Below are 19,779 nucleotides of genomic sequence, written 5' to 3'. Positions count from 1 at the left end.
TTCTTTCTTTCTCAGCTAGGCTCACCATCCAGTATGCTTCACGGCTGAGCAGGAATTTGAACCCTGCTCTCCCAAGTTGTAGACCAGCACTCTGACCACTGCACCACACTGTCTCTGTCATGTATCATTGCAGCTATTTTCACCGTACCCTTGTGAGCCCTCTTCAAAATTTTGACGCAGAAAGGTGGAACAGAAATATTCTGAAGGGATACACCGATAAACCAAGCCACATCCCGGAGGCCTTCTGTCTGCAACCTGCCAGGACAGCGAGAGGATTCCATCAGGCCTGCCTACATCGAGAACGCCCCCCCCCCCCCCGCCCCCAGGATTACACCTGCAGGTTTTTGCCTGTGCCAACAGCAAACCCTCGGATGAATCAGTTGCAATGACTTGGCAATCCCTTGTGACTTTGATCCTCTAGCAGCTTTGAGGATCAAACTGGGCTTGCCAAGTCATCTCCGCCTCCTGCTGCTTAACGTACCGAGCGCAGCCTGTTTTGATGTTTGGAAAACGCTTCGCTCCAAAGCCACTGTCCACTCGAAGAAGAGAAAAAGATTCAGGTGCTCCTGGGCCCCCTTCCTTCCTCGGAGCATCACGGGAAATTAAAAACTTTTGCGTGCGGAACAGACGCATCTGGCCTTGAGTGCGCATTCACGTAAATGCATGGAGGGGTTACGGCTTGCCAGCTTGCCATCTCGCATGCCACAGATAGGAACATAAGAAGGCCAGCACATCATGCCAGTGGCCTTTGAGTGGCTGATCACAGTGGCCAACCTGCAGGCAGGATCTGAACACAATAGCACTTCCTCATCCTGGGGCTTCCAGCAACCGGAATCCAGAACCCTTGCTGCCTCTGACTGTGGGGGCAGAGCACAGCGATCCTGGCTAGTAACCATCGAGAGCCCTCTCTCCTCCTCCAAGAATGTGCCCAATCCTCTTTTAAAGCCATCCAGGTTGGTGGCCACCGCTGCCTCCTGTGGCATTGAGTTCCACAGTTTAATTCTATGCTGCTTCCTTTTATCTTCCAGCATTCATCTTCGCCGGATGCCCACATCTTCTCGTGTAATGAGAGAGCGAGAAATAATAAATAATGAGAATAAATAATAAGAATTAATAATAGTAATAAGAATAATGATAATTATTATTTATACCACTCTGGGCGGCTTCTAAAAGGATATTAAAATACAATAATCTATTAAACATTAAAAGCTTCCCTAAACAGAGCTGCCTTCAGATGTCTTCTAAAAGCTTTCCTCCATCCATTTTTGTCCACACCATGAAATTTTTTACAAACTTCAGACATGACGCCTCTCCCTTGACATTTCTCCAAACTAAAAAAAAAGCAGAACTCTCTCTACCTGGACTATGATACAGAGGCGCTTGACCAGGCACCCTCACCAGGTGACAAATGGTGATGAAAGGGTGTTTTTAGAGGGTGCTGTCCTGACAATGGGGTTGCCCCATCTTGCTTCCGCTCCTTTGCCATTTCAGGCTGAGAAAGAAAGAAAAAACCCATTTGGATTGGACAAGCTGGGTACATTTATTTATTTATGGCATCCATTGTTGTTGTTTAGTCATGTCCGACTCTTCGTGACCCCATGGACCAGAGCACGCCAGGCACTCCTGTCTTCCACTGCCTCCCGCAGTTTGCTCAGACTCATGTTGGTGGCTTCGAGAACACTGTCCCACATTCTCATCCTTTGTCATCCCCTTCTCCTAGTGCCCTCCATCTTTCCCAACATCAGGGTCTTTTCCAGGGAGTCTTCTCTTCTCATGAGGTGGCCAAAGTCTTGGAGCCTCAGCTTCATGATCTGTCCTTCCAGGGAGCACTCAGGGCTGATTTCCTTCAGAATGGATAGGTTTGATCTTCTTGCAGTCCATGGGACTCTCAAGAGTCTCCTCCAGCACCATAATTCAAAAGCATCCATTCTTCGGCGATCAGCCTTCTTTATGGTCCAGCTCTCACTTCCATACATCACTACTGGGAAAACCATAGCTTTAACTATACGGACCTTTGTCAGCAAGCTGATGTCTCTGCTTTTTAAGATGCTGTCTAGGTTTGTCATTGCTTTTCTCCCAAGAAGCAGGCGTCTTTTAATTTCATGACTGCTGTCACCATCTGCAGTGATCAAGGAGCCCAAGAAAATAAAATCTCTCACTGCCTCCATTTCTTCCCCTTCTATTTGCCAGGAGGTGATGGGACCAGTGGCCATGAAATTAATATTTCCATAGTTTTTTTTCCTTTTATTGTATCCATACCCCACCTTTTTCTGCAAGGAGCTCAAGGTGACAGGCACGGCCCTCCCTCTCCTCATTTAATCCCCACAACAACCCTGAGAGGTAGGCTGAGAGGAGCTGTGACTGGCTCCTAAGATCACCACCCACACAGCTTCCTGGCCAAGTGGGGATTTGAACCCTGGTCGCCCAGGTCCTAGTTCAGCACAGTGAAATGGGTCTGTGGCTTCACCCAGCTAACTGAGCAGAGCATCTTGTGTTTGCTCTTCAGACCTGGTAGGGTAGGGAAAGGGGGGAGGTTAGCTGGCTGTTCTGTTAACTTTAATTTTGGATTGATTTTTTTAAAAAATGTGTTCTTATTTATGTTTTTTTTTAAAAAAATCAGCTCTTTGGAAATCTTTAGCTCATTTAATAATAATAATAATAATAATAATAATAATAATAATAATAATAAGGTAATAATATATTATTATTTATACCCCGCCCATCTGGCTGGGTTTCCCCAGCCACTCTGGGCGGCTTCCAACAGAATATTAAAAACAGAATACAGCATCAAACATTACAAAACTTCCCTAAACAGGGCCGCCTTCAGGTGTCTTTTAAAAGTAAGATAATTGCTTATTGCCTTGACATCTGCTGGGAGGGCGTTCCACAGGGCAGGCGCAACCACCGAGAAGTAATTCTAGGTAATCCCCCCTTTCCCCCCTTAAGTAATAATAATGATAATAATAATTTATTATTTGTACCCTGCCCATCCGGCTGGGCTTTCCCAGCCACTCTGGGCGGCTTCCAACAAAGATTAAAATACATTAAAATGTCACACATTTAAAACTTCCCTAGATAGGGCTGCCTTCAGATGTTTCCTAAATGTCAGGTAGTTGTTTATCTCTTTGACATCTGATGGGAGGGCGTTCCACAGAGTGGGTGCCACTACCAAGAAGGCCCTTTGTCTGGTTCCCTGCAACCTCACCTCTCGCAATGAGGGAACCGCCAGAAAGCCCTCGGTGCTGGATCTCAGTGTCCGGGCTGAATGATGGGGGTGGAGACGCTCCTTCAGGTATACAGGACTGAGGCCGTTTAGGGCTTTAACAGTCAGTACCAACACTTTGAACTGTGCTCGAAAACATACTGGGAGCCAGTGTAGATCTCTCAGGACCGGAGTTATATGGTCTTGGCGGCCGCTCCCAGTCGCCAGTCTAGCTGCTGCATTCTGGATTAATTGCAGTTTCCGGGTCACCTTCAAAGGTAGCCCCACGTAGAGCGCATTGCAGTAGTCCAAGCGAGAGATAACCAGAGCATGCACCACTCTGGCTACACAGTCTGCCGGCAGGTAGGGTCTCAGCCTCCGTACCAGATGGAGCTGGTAAACAGCTGCCCTGGACACAGAATTGACCTGTGCCTCCATGGACATCCAAAATGACTCCCAGGCTGCGCACCTGGTCCTTCAGGGGCACAGTTACCCCATTCAGGACCATTAGTTCATTAAAAGAGACTGTGGCTCACTAGGATAGAATGAGATTCAGCTGAGTTTATGTGGAAATCCATAGCTCTCTCTGGATCCCTGATGTTGTGTTTTTATTGATGCAAAAGGAAGAATGATAAGCGAGGAGGAGAGAGGTCTCTTCCAAGCTATTGCCCTTCAGACGTTTTTCGACTACAACTCCCATTAGCCACAGACAGCTGTGGTTGTGGCTGATGGGATTTGTAGTCCAAAACACTTGGAAGACCTCACAGTGGGGAAGGACTCTATAAAGAGGGGCACCACAAGAGCCAGTGTGGCCTAGTGGTTAGAGCAGAGCTTTCCAAACTGTGTGTCGCGACACGTTAGTGTGTTGGGCTGCAGTGTGAACGCTCCCCACGCTCCTCCTGGGTCTGGTAAAACTGAATGACTGTGTTGCGAAATGACGCAGGTCGCCAACATGAAAAGTTTGGAAAGCTGTGGGTTAGAGGGCCAGCCTAGGACCTGGGAAACCAGGGTTCAAATCCCGTCATCCGTGAAGCTCATTGCCTCTCAGCCTAGCCTACCTCACAGGATTGTTGTGGGCATTAAATGAGGAGGGGGCATAGCTGCCAAGTTTTTCCTTTTCTCTCGAGGAAGCCTATTCAGCATGAAGGAATTTCCCTTAAAAAAAGGGAGAACTTGGCAGCTATGGGAGGGGGAGAACCATGTATGCCACTTTGAGCTCCTTTGGGGGGGGGGAGTGAGAGCTGGACCATAAAGAAGGCTGATTGCCGAAGAATTGATGCTTTTGAATTATGGTGCTGGAGGAGACTCTTGAGAGTCCCATGGACTGCAAGAAGATCAAACCTATCCATTCTGAAGGAAATCAGCCCCGAGTGCTCACTGGAAGGACAGATCCTGAAGCTGAGGCTCCAATACTTTGGCCACCTCATGAGAAGAGAAGACTCCCTGGAAAAGACCCTGATGTTGGGAAAGATGGAGGGCACTAGGACAAGGGGATGACAGAGGACGAGATGGTTGGACAGTGTTATCGAAGCTACGAACATGAGACTGACCAAACTGCGGGAGGCAGTGCAAGACAGGAGTGCCTGGCGTGCTATGGTCCATGGGGTCACGAAGAGTCAGACACGACTAAACAACTAAACAACAACAACGGGGGGGGGGGAGGTCTGATATAAATGCAATAAAATAAATAAAAATGCACTGGCCAGGGCCTCAATGCAGTTTCAGTGCTTGTGAGAGCTCCCTCCCTCCTCTTTCTCTCCCTCTCTCCTCTCACTGCACCCTCCCTCAGCTCAACACCTTCCTTCCTTTTCTTCACCTCTTTCATTCTTTCTCTTTCTGCATCCTTCCAGGCTCACTGCTTAATCTCAGCTGTTAATGAGCTTTCTGGCAGTTCCCTAGCAACCATGTCCCAGGCATCTGCAAAGTGGGGCAATCAAGTTTCCTGCTCTGGCTTTAGAGAGGAAGAGGCTCCATCACGGACTTTGCGGCCGACCCGAAACCCGCAAGGAGCTGCGAAAGCTCAGGAGGGCAGGGTTCAAATTCTAGCTGTGCCCCCAGAACGCCGGACAGCAAAACGAAAGCAGGTGTTAAGAATTGGGGAGTTAAAAACACAAAGAGCCCTGGAGATGAAGCCAAAGGCCTACTACCCAGTGGCCAGTGAGACGCAAGGAGGACAAAGCCTTCTGCCCACCTGAGATTCCCATGCTGCCTCTGAGTGAGACAGAATGGGGCCACCACAACTAGCAGCCACTGTTAGCCTTTTGTTCCATGGATTTTCCCTTTTCAACCCATTCGGGTTGGTGGCCGTCACTGCCTCCTGTGGCAGGGAGTTCCATAGTTTAACTGTGCAAAGAATGACCTTCTTTTCTCTGCCCTGAATCTTCCAACATTCGGCTTCATGGGATGTTCACACGTTCCAGCTTTGAGGAAGAGGGGGGGGGGAAGCTTAGCCATCTTCAAATATCTAAAGGGCTGTCACATGGAAGATGGAGCAAGCTTGTTTTCTCTGTTCCAGAGGGCAGGACCCAGGGCCGTCTTTACCCAGGGGTGCAAGGGGTGTGGGCGCTGAATTCTGGGGGGTGCCAGGCGCCCGCTGCTGAAGTCGCCTAAGCTCTTAACTATCTACCTGTTATGAAATAATAAATAATTTTGATCAAGCTAGAAAAACAAAATACATATATACCTAAGGTAAAGGTAAAGGGACCCCTGACCATTAGGTCCAGTCGTGACCGACTCTGGGGTTGCACGCTCATCTCGCATTATTGGCCGAGGGAGCCGGCATACAGCTTCCAGGTCATGTGGCCAGCATGACAAAGCCGCTTCTGGCGAACCAGAGCAGCACACGGAAATGCCGTTTACCTTCTCGCTGTAGCGGTACCTATTTATCTACTTGCACTTTGACGTGCTTTCAAACTGCTAGGTTAGCAGGAGCTGGGACCGAGCAACGGGAGCTCACCCCGCCACAGGGATTCGAACCGCCGACCTTCTGATCAGCAAGCCCTAGGCTCTGTGGTTTAACCCACAGTGCCACCTGCGTCCCACATATATACCTAGGTATTGCCTAAATGTATACCTATAGGTAAAGGTACCCCTGACCGTTAGGTCCAGTTGCATACGACTCTGGGGTTGCGGCGCTCATCTCGCTCTATAGGCCGAGGGAGCTGGCGTTTGTCCGCAGACAGCTTCCGGGTCATGTGGCCAGCTTGACTAAACCGCTTCTGGCGAACCAGAGAAACGCATGGAAACGCCGTTTACCTTCCCGCCGGAGTGGTACCTATTTATCTACACAAGCACCACATTAGCTAATGGGGCCTCCTGCTACCGCTGCGCCGCTGGAGCACAATTTCTGTTCTCAGCCTGAAGCAAAGTTCTTAACCTGAGGCACTATTTCTGGGTTAGCGGAGTTTGTAACCTGAAGCGTTTGTAACCTGACGCGTTTGTACCCGAGGTACCACTGTACTTGCACTTTGATGTGCTTTCGAACTGCTAAGTTGGCAGGAGCTGGGACCGAATAACGTGAGCTTGCCCTGTCGCGGGGATTCGAACCGCCAACCTTCTGATCAGCAAGCCCTAGGCTCAGTGGTTTAACCCAAAGCGCCACCCGTATACCTACGGTCACTAAATGACTTTTGACTTTGTGCGCTCATTTACCAAAGACACGCCACCCAAGAGGATTTTAAGGAAAAACCATCTTCCACAAAAGCTGCTGCTTGCCTTCTATCACTGCGCCATACCGAGCGTGCTCACGTACGGTTTATGTGTGTGGTACAGAAGCTGTACTTCTCAGGACAGAGCAGGGCTGTGTAGAATTATTAAAACAGCAGAGAGCATTATTGGCTGCTCACTCTCCACCATAGAACAAATCTACACCACCAGTTGCCATAGAAAAGCACTAGACATATCAAGGGATCCAACGCACCCTGGTCACCATTTCTTTTAGCTCCTGCCATCGGGACGGAGATATAGAACAATGCAGGCAAGAATGAGCCATCTCAGGAAGAGTTTCTTCTCTAGAGCGATTCTGGCCTTAAATGGAAAGCCTGGACTTTGAAGTCATCTTATTTTACTTGTTATTTTGTATTATATTTACTGTTTTTTAATTAGGTTTTGCAATTTTGGATTATGCGGAATGCTTTATCTGAGTGGATGTAGCAACCGAGCAATATCTTATCTTATTTGACTTCTACAAAGTTGGCAAAAATGTATAGGACAAGTACAAATACAGTACCTGCTGGAAATGTAAAGAAAAAGAAAGTACTGTACCTTTTTTCAACCTGTAAGGTGATAAAAAAGCCTTCTGGGAGATGATATAATGAAATGAAAAAATGATTAAAATAACCTTTGTTAAAAAAAAACCAGAAGCCTTTTTATTAGGAATGACAAGTACTGACATTCCAAAAGACCAGAAAAGACTTCTTATGTATGGAACAACAGCTGCACAGATGCTACTAGCCCAGAGATGGAAAGCAGAAATAGTCCCTGCCAGAAAAGAACGGCAAGCTAAGCTGATGGACTCTGCTGAAATGGCAAAGCTGACTGGAAAACTCAGGGACCAAGAGGACAAAAACTTTACAAAAGTATGGGGGAAACGTATAAGTTTTTAAAGAGACCACTGCAAGTAGATCGAAACATTGACGGGATTTTGATTTCATTTGTAATGTAACAATTACCATGGACAATATAAAGGTAAAGGTAAAGGGACCCCTGACCATTAGGTCCAGTCGTGACCGACTCTGGGGTTGCGTGCTCATCTCGCATTATTGGCCGAGGGAGCCGGCGTACAGCTTCCAGGTCATGTGGCCAGCATGACAAAGCCGCTTCTGGCAAACCAGAGCAGCACACGGAAACGCCGTTTACCTTCCCGCTGTAGCGGCACCTATGTATCTACTTGCACTTCGATGTGCTTTTGAACTGCTAGGTTGGCAGGAGCTGGGACCGAGCAACGGGAGCTCACCCCGTCACAGGGATTCAAACCGCCGACCTTCTGATCAGCAAGCCCTAGGCTCAGTGGTTTAACCCACAGCGCCACCTGGGTCCCTATGGACCCTATGGACAATATGGATTGACATAAAAGTTGGAGTTTGGAAGAAGATGCAGTTTTAAATATTTAAATCAGGACTCCAGGGAAGGGATGGGGGGGAAGTCCTGAGATTCGCAGAAATCTTTGTATATGCATTTGGATTTTTATAACTTTGTATTGGAAAAATCAAATAAAAATCTTTTTTTAATAAAAAAAGAATAATTTCCTGACAGTAAGACCTTCTTGGTTGTGGAGCAGACTCCCTCAGTAGGTGGTGGACTCTCCTTCCTTGGAGGTTTCTAAGCAGAGGTTGGATGGCCACCTGCCAGCGATCCTTTAGTTGTGATTCCTGCCTTGCAGCGGGGTTGGGCTAGATGACCCATGGTGTCCCTTCCAACTCTACGATTCTATGTGTGTTGCTGTAACCCACCCTTGCCCCTTATGGCAAAAGAATTATAAGTAAAAAATAATAAATGGGCACGAGCTTTGTGCCCCACAGATGGGGGCAATTTCCTCCTTGACAGTAGTACCTTCATTTTGTCAGGACATGTTTTCCGCTGCCAAATCTTAAGAAGTGCAAATTAAAGACTCCGCTAACAGGTGAGAGAGAGCTGTCGCTTCGAGTCTCGCACTTGGAAACGGCACAAACGGCGTCGCAGGGGGACGTGCGACACATCCAGCCTCCTCGCACAAATTTCATGCGGCTTGCGTTAATTATGCACTATTTATTTCCATCCATAATTAAAAATACACACAGGAGCTTCTGGCCTCATAGATAAAGAGGCTGCTCTAGCACTTGCCAAAGTGTGATGTCCACTTTCGCTGGGACTTGCCACTATCTCTGGAGGCCTTCTGCCGACACGAGCAGGAGCTCGGCTCGGGGAAAGGCAGATCTTGGACATGCAGTTTATCAGTCTTGTGGAATTAATTAAGCTAAATAGTTTTAATTGGGTTTTGAATAAGCATGCAATTAATTGCTACTGTTTTGAATTTTATTGTGTTGCTATCTTCCTTAGTGGGTCACACAAGTCACTATTCTGAATGAGGCTTTTTATAGTGAGCACTGGGGATGAGTTTGTGAAAGCACGGTGGGGCAGTGGGCCAAAAAAGTTTGGGAACCACAGGAGTTGACAATATTGAGCTAGAAAGACCAGTGGTCTGACTTGGTATAAGGCAACAACATCCTATGTATGTTGGTCAGGACTCTGCTATTCAGTACCAGTGAGTGTCCATCAACGGTGTCTCTGAAAAAATTTACACATCACTTGGGAAGACAGGTGAACTAATGCCAGTGTACTGGAAGAAGCGAAGATCACCAGTGTCGAAGCAATGATTCTTCAACATCAACTTCGTTGGTCTGGTCATGTTGTGCGGATGCCTAATGATCGTCTTCCAAAGCAACTACTCTATTCCGAACTTAAAAATGGAAAGCGTAATGCTGGTGGTCAACAAAAGAGGTTTAAAGACTCTCTCAAGGCAAATCTTAAAAAATGTAGTATAAACACCAAGAACTTGGAAACACTGGCCTGCGAGTGCTCCAGTTGGAGAACAGCCTTTACCAAAGGTGCCATGGGCTTTGAAGACACTCGAACTCAGGACGCAAGGGAGAAACATGCTAACAGGAAGGCACGCTTGGCAAATCCACACCGTGATCAATTCCTGCCCAGAAACTAATGTCCCCACTGTGGAAGGACGTGTGGATCCAGAATTGGCCTCCACGGTCACTTACAGACTCATTATTAAAACCGTGTTTACGGAAGACAATCTTAATTGGCTACAAGGGATCGCCAAAGAAGATGAAGAGGAGGAGGAGGGGGAGGAGGAGGAGGAGGGGGAGGAGGAGGAGGAGGAGGAGGAGGAGGAGATATTGGTCATAATATAGACATGGAAGCATGGGAAGGTTGGTGGAATATGGATATAAAATTTACAGCATGTTACAAAAAAATAAAAAAATTGTCCAGTAGCACCTTAGAGACCAACCTCTGGCTGATTAACATTCTACCGTGTTTCTCCGAAAATAAGACACCGTCTTATATTTATATTTCCTCAAAAAAACCACACTATGGCTTATTTTCAGGGGATGTCTTATTTTTTTCCTCCTCCTGCCGCGGCTGGCATTGCTGCTGCAGCTATCACTATGTCTTATTTTCGGGGTATGGCTTATATTCATTGAATGCTTAAAAATCCTGCTATGGCTTATTTTATGACTACGTCTTAAAATAGGGGAAACAGGGAAGAAGAAGAAAGTTCAGTACCATGGCCAGCTCCTCCAAATACCTCTTGTTTTTCCTTTGGGAAGGGCGGCTGGAGATCACAGACTTCAGATCCTTTCATAAAGTATAGAATCGTAGAAATGTAGAGCTGGAAGGGACCCCAAGGGTCAACTATAACCCTCTGCATTGCAGGAACTACAGCTACAGAATCCCTGATAGATGGCCATCCAACCTCTGCTTAGAAGCCTTCAATGAAGGATAGTCCTCCTATGAAGGACATTCTATTCCTTAAATCTCCACCCGAAGGGCAAAAGCAGATCTTTCCAAGCTTTTCATGTCGGTGACGCACTTTTATTTAGACATGCATCATTTCGCGACACAGCCGTTCAGTTTTATTAGCAAACCGGATGTTAAACGAACCCCTTTCCTTTTTTCAAAAAAAATACACATTTCTTAGTTTACAAAAAGACATGCATTGCCTCTTTTTTCAAGTTGCGTTTTCTACAGATCAGTTTCATTTGTTGTGAGACATGAGCGTTGCATACAGAGTTAGGTTAGGAAGAAAAGAGAGGGAGCGGGGAATGGCGAGTGGGGTGGGGTCAGGTGGGGATACTTCTATTCTTCTACTTAGTGTCAGAGGCGAAGCAACCTGCTCCAGTACCCGCATCAGCCCTCGTCCCAGGGGACATGGCAAGCATCCCAGGGGATGTGATGTGCATCCCAGGGGGTGTGGTGTGCTGCCTGCGGGGGGCGTGGCATGTGTCTAGGGGGTGCATGGCGCGCAGCGCGCACTCGGGGGGGGTACTGTCGATTGGGTATTTTGTCACCCCCCCTTTGGACTGGGACCCGGAGCAGACTGCCCCCTGCCCCCTGGAATGCCCCTGCTTAGCGTAGGTGTGGGGTTTTGTGTCAGCGTCACTTGTATGGATTCTCTTACTATTCACTTCTTGTGTTTCCTGGGTGGTGGGTTGGGGGTGGCCTAGGGTGTGGAGACTCTTGAGAGTGCCATGGACTGCAAGAAGATCAAACCTATCCATTCTGAAGGAAGTCAGCCCTGAGTGCTCACTGGAAGGACAGATGCTGAGGCTCCAATACTTTGGCCACCTCATGAGAAGAGAAGAATCCTTGGAAAAGACCCTGATGTTGGGAAAGATGGAGGGCAGAAGGAGAAGGGGACGACAGAGGACGAGATGGTTGGACAGTGTTCTCGAAGCTACGAACATGAGTTTGACCAAACTGCAGGAGGCAGTGCAAGACAGGAGTGCCTGGCGTGCTATGGTCCATGGGGTCACGAAGAGTCGGACACGACTAAACAACAAAGGGTGTGGTTGGTTGTCTTTGGTTGGCTGTAGTGAGAATTGTTTTTGTGTGTGAGCAGGGTGTGTGTGTGTGTGTTTGGATCAGGTGAGCCAGATTGATTCGTATGCTGTCGGTGGATTCTTGTCGTTGTCTTGTCGGGCTGTGTATGTGATGAAGGGGAGCCATACCAGGGTGAAGGCGTCTTCTTCTATTTGTCCCTGTGACAAACTAACCCCTTTCCATCCCCAGGAGGAGCACGGGGACACACTTACACACTGCCGCCAGCACATGCGTCGTCACGACACACAGTTTGGAAAATTCTGGACTAAAGGCTTTAATGCGGAGAGAGAGATCAGCTCAAGCGTGTCTGGCAAATAACTGCTGTTGTCATTTATAAGAATGGAGGGAGAGCAGACTCCGAGGCAACAAAAGGATCTATACTAGGGGTCAGCAAACTTTTTCAGCAGGGGGCTGGTCCACTGTCCCTCAGACCTTGCGGGGGCCAGACTATATTATGAAAAAAAAATGAACGAATTCCTATGCCCCACAAATAACCCAGAGACGCATTTGAAATAAAAGGGCACAGTCTACTCATGATAAAAACATGTTTGTGGGCCAGATTTAGAAGGTGATTGGGTCGGATCCGGCCCCTGGGCCTTAGTTTGCCTACCCATGATCTATACCGGGGTGGCCAACTCCCAAGAGACTGTGAGTTAAAAACTGGTGGTGATCTTTTGGGGGGGGGTTCAGGTCAAAATTGTTGAGCTTTTTTTTAGGAAGGAGGAAGGCCCATTTTTAAGGGTTCAGGTCAAAGTTGTAGGGCTTTTTTTAGGGGGAAGGAAAGCCCCATTTCTTTGGGGTGCAGGCGTCCAGACGCCCAGTGATCTACCGGTAGATCACGATCTACCTGTTTTAGGTGCCTGATCTATACGATTGGAAAAGGGCCGCAGTTCAATGGTAGGAAAAAGATATATAAACAAGATGCCCAATGTTCAAATCTGCTGTGCACACCCCACATCAGAACACAAAGGCCAAAGGGGACCCATCGAGTCCAGCCTCCTCTTCTCACAGTGGCCAACCAGATTGCCCCTCATGGGAAACCTGCAAGCAGGATTCGAGCGCAAGAGCCCTCTCCCCTCCTGCGGTTTCCAGCAACTGGTGTTTCAGAAGCGTAGCTGCTGCCTCCGGCCGTGGAGACCGAGGCCAAAGAGCCACCGGTAGCCCAGCCCAGCTGCCTTGCATCCTATCTCTCCCAACCTGCCAGCGCTGTGCAGTAATTTCTCGCAATCCCCTTTGTGAAGCTCCGGGGAAATGCACAGCAAACAGCCCAACCCCCCTTCCTTCCAGCCCTCCCTCCCCTTTCGTCCTCGCTGCTTTCTTCTCCTGCACCTGGTCAGTGTCCCGGCGTGTGCCGGCAGCTGCCGCAGCAGATGGCAGTGGCTCGACCCTGGAAGGATGGGGGGGGGTTTCCTGGAGAAGGAGCCCATATGTCACCTGCTGTGACGGCGAAGGGCCCAGATTTGCATTCACTCGGCTTCCCTTCCCCTCTCTCTGCCAATATGGATGGTTGCTTATCGGAGTTCTTCACGGTTACAAATCAAGCTGCTCCATGCGCACGCACCGGCTCCATGCCCCTGAAAGGTCCTCGAAATCATGGAATCGTAGAAGAGTCCAAAGGGGGACACTAGGGTCATTTAGCCCAACCCTCTGCAATGCAGGGAATCTTTTGCCCCAACGTGGGGATCGAACCCATGACCCTGAGATTAAGAGGTTCGTGCTCTACTGAAATGAAGCTCAGCCCTAAAGGCAAGGGAGGTGGGCTCAGGGGCAGAGCACACAGATGGGTCCAGGGGCAATCCCGGCACCTGAGAACGTCCCCTTCCCAGAAATCCATGGAGAGCTGCTGCCGGCCAGTGTAGGCAATACTGAGATAGATGGTAAAAAGGCATCTTAAAAAGCAGAGACATCACCTTGCCGACAAAGGTCCGTATAGTTCAAGCTATGGTTTTCCCAGTAGTGATGTATGAAGGTGAGAGCTGGACCATAAAGAAGGCTGATCGCCGAAGGATTGATGCTTTTGAATTATGGTGCTGGAGGAGACTCTTGAGAGTCCCATGGACTGCAAGAAGATCAAACCTATCCATTCTGAAGGAAACCAGCCCTGAGTGCTCACTGGAAGGACAGATCCTGAAGCTGAGGCTCCAATACTTTGGCCACCTCATGAGAAGAGAAGACTCCCTGGAAAAGACCCTGATGTTGGGAAAGATGGAGGGCACTAGGAGAAGGGGACGACAGAGGATGAGATGGTTGAACAGTGTTCTCGAAGCTACGAACATGAGTCTGACCAAACTGCGGGAGGCAGTGGAAGACAGGAGTTCCTGGCGTGCTCTGGTCCATGGGGTCACAAAGAGTCGGACACGACTAAACAACTAAACAACAACAACAACAAAGCATTCTGTTGACCTCCAAGCTTTCTCCTTTTTTGCCTCCATTACTTCATGAATGTGGATACCCCAAAAGCAAAGTCATTGTGCCAGGCATATTTCCGGAGTGCTCGGAAGCCCGCTCTCAGACCCTCATTCGGGAATCAATGTGCGAGCCAAGAGAAGGGGCTCTGCGCGTGTCCCAGGGTCAGCCCTGCCCCCCACCCCTAATCCCAGCTCAGACTCCTGAGCCTCCTCCCTCTTCAGATCTGCATTAGGGTGCCCTGGGGGGGTCACTGGGTCAAGAGCGGCTCTCTCTAATCCCACCGCCGACGGGGGGGGCATCTATCGAGGGCACGGGATCGTGGTTTGCGGCACAGACAGCTGGAGGTTGAAAGGTGACCCACATGCCTTTGCGCAATGCCTAATGAGGGGGATTAACGGGGTGGGGAGAGGGGTGGGGATGGCTTTACACAGTGTCCCCTGTTGGCGCAGGCACTGGTTGTCATTCGAGGGGGCCTGTCAGTAGCCTGCAGTTTTATTCTGGGGGTTTGCCTATCTCCCATTTTTAAAGCAACGCAGTCGATGAGGCCAGGGTCACCGATGCAGAGAGGAACTCCGGTCATGGGCTGGTTGGACGCAGAGGAATGGTGGGAGGACCCAGCTGGGGAACCCCCAAAGGAAGAAGGCGCAGAACCCGGGGATTGGTGGTGGGATAAGGGTGGGTGGCTGGAAGCTGGAGAGGCAACAAGGCTTAGTGAGCAGGGAGAGTCTGTGGCAGAAAGAGGTCCGGAATCAGAAGCCGAAGCAGGAGAGGAGGGAGGCCAAGAGGCAGAGATGGGTCTGGCTGGGGGGTAGAGTCACAGGTGTCTTCTCTCCCTCCCTGCTTGTCTCCCAGAACTAAGAGAGGCATGAAAAGGGAGGAGGAGAGGTTGACTGCATGCAGGCATAGTCTCTGATTGCTTGGGGGGAAACCCTGGAGAGGAGGAGACTCAGGAAGCTGTGGGGATCTTCAGTCTCTGCAACTGCTTCATGGGGGCAAAACCTAGAATCATAGAATGATAGAGTTGGAAGAGACCACAAGGGCCATCCAGTCCAACCCCCTGCCAAGCAGGAAACACCATCACACCATCAAAGCATTCTTGACATATGCCTGTCAAGCCTCTGCTTAAAGACCTCCAAAGAAGGAGACTCCACCACACTTCTTGGTAGCAAATTCCACTGCCGAACAGCTCTTACTGTCAGGAAGTTCTTCCTAATGTTTAGGTGGAATCTTCTTTCTTGTAGTTTGAATCCATTGCTCTGTGTCCGCTTCTCTGGAGCAGCAGAAAACAACCTTTCACCCTCCTCTATAGGACATCCTTTTATATATTTGAACATGGCTATCATATCACCCCTTAACCTTCTCTTCTCCAGGCTAAACATACCCAGCTCCCTAAGCCGTTCCTCATAAGGCATCGTTTCCAGGCCTTTGACCATTTTGGTTGCCCTCTTCTGGACACGTTCCAGCTTGTCAGTATCCTTCTTGAACTGTGGTGCCCAGAACTGGACACAGTACTCCAGGTGAGGTCTGACCAGAGCAGAATACAGTGGTACTATTACTTCCCTTGATCTAGACGCTATAATCCTATTGATGCAGCCCAACTCACCTGATGGAGGTGAGTTGCTGTGCTCGTTAGGCCTGACTGACGCTCCTGTGCAGATCCTGTTTTTTTTTGCTAATAAAGAGTTAACTCCAACTTGCACAGTGTGATTTACTGCTGGCTCTCTCCTGACAACTTCTCAGCTTGTTCCCCTGCACTAATCAACCCAAAGTTGCTTTTATTATTCATTTATTACCACCGCCACTATCATTAGCATTCTCCCCATATGGACCGACCCGGACCCTGCAATCGTGCTCTGAGTCCCGAGAGAAGTTCGGAGGGTGGCAACACGAGAACAGACCTTTTCTCCTCGCTTGTGGGATGCTCTCCTCAAGGAGGCCTGCCTATGCTCTTTTAAATGTATTTGTGGGAGGGGGGGGTTATTGGTTTATTTTTGTTTCGTTATGCCTTTTGTGTTCTCATCTTGAATTTTTGAGTCGCAAACTGCCCTGTGATCTTCGGATGAAGGGCAGTATATAAATTAAATAAATATTAATTATAACCATTCCTATTACAAGTACATGTTTGGGATCCAACTTATTTTTGAGAGTGTAAACTGTTCCTAATATCGTGTTCTAATGACAACCTGCCCTGAGGACCAAATGGTGAAGGGCGGGTAATTTGCAAGAACTCAAGCTTTTAGTGTGGCACTTTGGAACTTCCTGCCCCTTGATACCAGGCAGGTGCCTTTGCCGTTCTCTTTTCAGCGCCTGCTAAAAAAACACACACCAAGCTACCCAGTTGTTTGGAGAAAACTGATGTGAGTTTTAATCTGACTCTCGTCTGTTGTTATTTTAACTTTCCAAAAATCTTAAATTATTGTTTTCTCAGTGATCATTTTATTGTTTTATATTTTTGTAAACTGTTCTGAGGGTTTATTCATTTTTGTTTTATAATAATAATTATTATTATTATTATTTTAATAATATTATTATAATTATAATTATAATTATAATTATAATAATTATAATTATTATTATTATTATTATTATTATTATTATTATTATTATGCCACGCCCTCCCCAGTCAAAACCGGGCTCAGGGTGGCTGACACCAGTAAAATTGCAATAAGACATAAAAGAAAGAAAAACAATTAATTAAAATACGGGTTGAAATACAATTTAAATTTAAAATTTTACAATGCAGCCTCATTTTAAAGTACGTAGCCGAAATCAAAACCATAAGGGGGGATTTAATAACCAAGCAGTGTATAAAACATATGAAATAAATAAATAAAATTACTATTTTCAGCAGCAGCAGCATCAACAACAACAACAACAATAATATCTGCATATTTCCTCCAACAGGGGGCAATAGTTAGGAGGAGGGTGTCTTAAAATGTGGGAGGGGAAAGGATTCATTCTGCACTTCGTTATAGCAAATGAGATGAAATTAGCTCCTCTGATATCCAGCAGGTTTTGCAAAGGGCTGGCTGTTTCCCATCCTCAGACACAGGCAAAGCACATGGCTCCCTTCCCAAGGAATCCTGGGTACTGTAGTTTGTGAAGAGTGCTGGGAATTGCAGCACTGTGAGGGGGGGAACTACAGTTCCCAGGGTTGTACTTTCGGCAGAAGGCGCAGATGCGACCGCAGCTGTATTCTGACTCAGTGCTGTAATTCATCAGCAACCTTTTTGATTAATTTGATTAATAATAATAATAATAATAATAATAATAATAATAATAATAATTTATTATTTATACCCCACCCAACTGGCTAGGCCTCCCCAGCCACTCTGGGCGGCTTTCAACTGAATATTAAAACAGTACAGCATTAAACATTAAAAACTTCCCCAAACAGGGCCACCTTCAGTTGTCTTCTAAAAGTAAAATAGTTACTCGAGCCTTCTAAAGCCAAGCCACAGTTTAGGGTGACATCCCAGGGCAGCTGGTGTCTCTCGCTCACCCAAGCTGCTTTAAAACAACCCAGGATTTGTATTTTTAGGGAAGGCAAGCCAAGAAAGTGAGCAATTTATGTACAGAGGTGGCACCCGATCCCAACGACGACAATACCATTCGTGCCACCCCTTTCATGAGAACGCCCCGGGGATTTCATCGCTATACAGACTCTTCCCTGCCTGCGCCTGGATCTCTCTCAGAACCAAGCACCAAACCTTGGCGCCGCTTCCCACATCACAGGCTAATTCAACATTGCACCCTCCATTTCCATACAATTAGCAGAATAAGGAAGTTACGGGAACTGGTGGAGGTGGTTTCTAAAAAAAAACCCACCAAGATCAAAACAAATATACATGAACCAAAGCAAGGAGGAATTGGTGGGCAGGGCCGTGTTCTCTTATTTCCGCGTGAGATTCTTTATTAATTGATACAGGCGGCGCTCGGCCAGGGAGTGGATTTATTTTCCCCATAGCTTTCTCCTCTTAATAATTAATTCATTAAAATTAATTCATCAAACCCACCTTCTGAAGTGGTCCACCATCACGCCGACCAGCTCCCCGACCCGGCCGTCGTTTTCTGGCTGCATTTTGTGGAGGCAGACCACCAGGCCGTCGTGGTTCTGGGTGTGGAAGACGACCAGCTGATCCACGCCGCTGGTCACGCTCATCCCGGTCACCTGTCGAGAGGAACAAATCGCCAAAAAAAAAGGTTTCAGTGTCTCCCCTCCAGGTGGAAACTAGGCGGCCAATGCAGGAACGAAACAAGGTCTAAACTTTAACAAGCAAACAGGTACCAGAGATACCATTGCAGATCCGGCCAGCTGGATTAATGAGGGCCGGGTCGAAAGACCGGAATATTTCTTAGTGATGCAAATGGTCCCCTGCATGGACAATTCCCCATGAGGGGTGGGAAGTGCTGGTGTAGTTTTGGATAGAGAGAGAGCCTAGAGGAGAGGTTTTCAAAGAGGGCCCAAGGGGAAGGGATGACCTAGGGGGGTGCTAAGTGGCAAGAGGGTGCAGGGGGCACCCCTCCAAGTGTGTTGATATTTACAATTGACCAGGCTAGAGCCTTGAGTGAAATACCTTCCTGTCACAATAGCTTGCTGGTTAAATTAATAATAATAATAATAATAATAATAATAATAATAATAATAATAATATATTATATATACCCCGCCCATCTGGCTGGGTTTCCAACAGGTGGTCCGGGGACCCCCAGGGGTCCGCGAGCTATGCCAGAGGGGTCCTCAAGATCCTATTAGAATAAAAATATATTAAATATCGTATGATAACAGATTTTTTGTTTTGGCCGCTTCCTGCATGAGCAGAGTCTAGCGCAAAACTAGAATTAGATAGAGGCAGTAGTTCTGCTGTATGCCGCAAGGACTACAAGAAACTTGGAGATAAGGCAATGAAAAAGATCCTTCCATTTGCAACTACATATCGGTGTGAGCAAGTATTTTCTTCCATGTGTTTCATGAAAAACAAATATAGGAATCGGCTCGACATGCGGTCGGATTTCAGAGTGAAAGTTTCAAGTTTGGAACCTAATATTTCAGAAATAATGGACTCAAAGGACAGATTTAACTCATCTCATTAAGAACTGAAAATTAAAACTAACTGTATACTGATGGAGTACTCTGTTGTAACTGTAAAAAACGTATAAATATAAAATATAAAAAGACTCTTAATTTGGCTCTCACTTTTTTAATTTTAGGATTAGGAATTAATGGGGGTCCTTGTCACAATAGCGGCTCGATGAGGGGTCCTCGAGAAAATTTTGTTGGGAACCCCTGGGCTAGAGCCTTGAGTGAAATACCTTCCTGTCACAATAGCTTGCTGGTTAAATTAATAATAATAATAATAATAATAATAATAATAATAATAATAATAATAATATATTATATATACCCCGCCCATCTGGCTGGGTTTCCCCAGCCACTCTGGGCAGCTTCCAACAGAATATTAAATGCACAATAGAACTTCAAACATGAAAAACGTCCCAAAACAGGGCTGCCTTCGGATGTCTTCTAAAAGTCAGTTGGTTGTTTATTTCCTTGACATCTGATTGGGGGGGGGGCG

At 47.3% G+C, this 19,779-nt stretch overlaps 1 protein-coding gene across 1 annotated transcript in view; it reads right to left on the bottom strand.

Moving 5' to 3' along the window:
- MYO1G (myosin IG) overlaps positions 1 to 19,779 on the bottom strand; it is an 89,079-nt gene that overhangs the window by 10,338 nt on the left and 58,962 nt on the right. Inside the window, exon 21 of the mRNA XM_060281037.1 lies at positions 18,220 to 18,374. Within this exon, the coding sequence (XP_060137020.1) occupies positions 18,220 to 18,374 (155 nt within the window). The remainder of the gene's footprint in view (positions 1 to 18,219; positions 18,375 to 19,779) is intronic.

This window comes from Zootoca vivipara, chromosome 12, assembly GCF_963506605.1.
Source record: "Zootoca vivipara chromosome 12, rZooViv1.1, whole genome shotgun sequence".
Taxonomy (NCBI): domain Eukaryota; kingdom Metazoa; phylum Chordata; class Lepidosauria; order Squamata; family Lacertidae; genus Zootoca; species Zootoca vivipara.
Note: the sequence above shows the minus strand (reverse complement) of the source record. Positions and strands in the feature narration are given on the sequence as shown.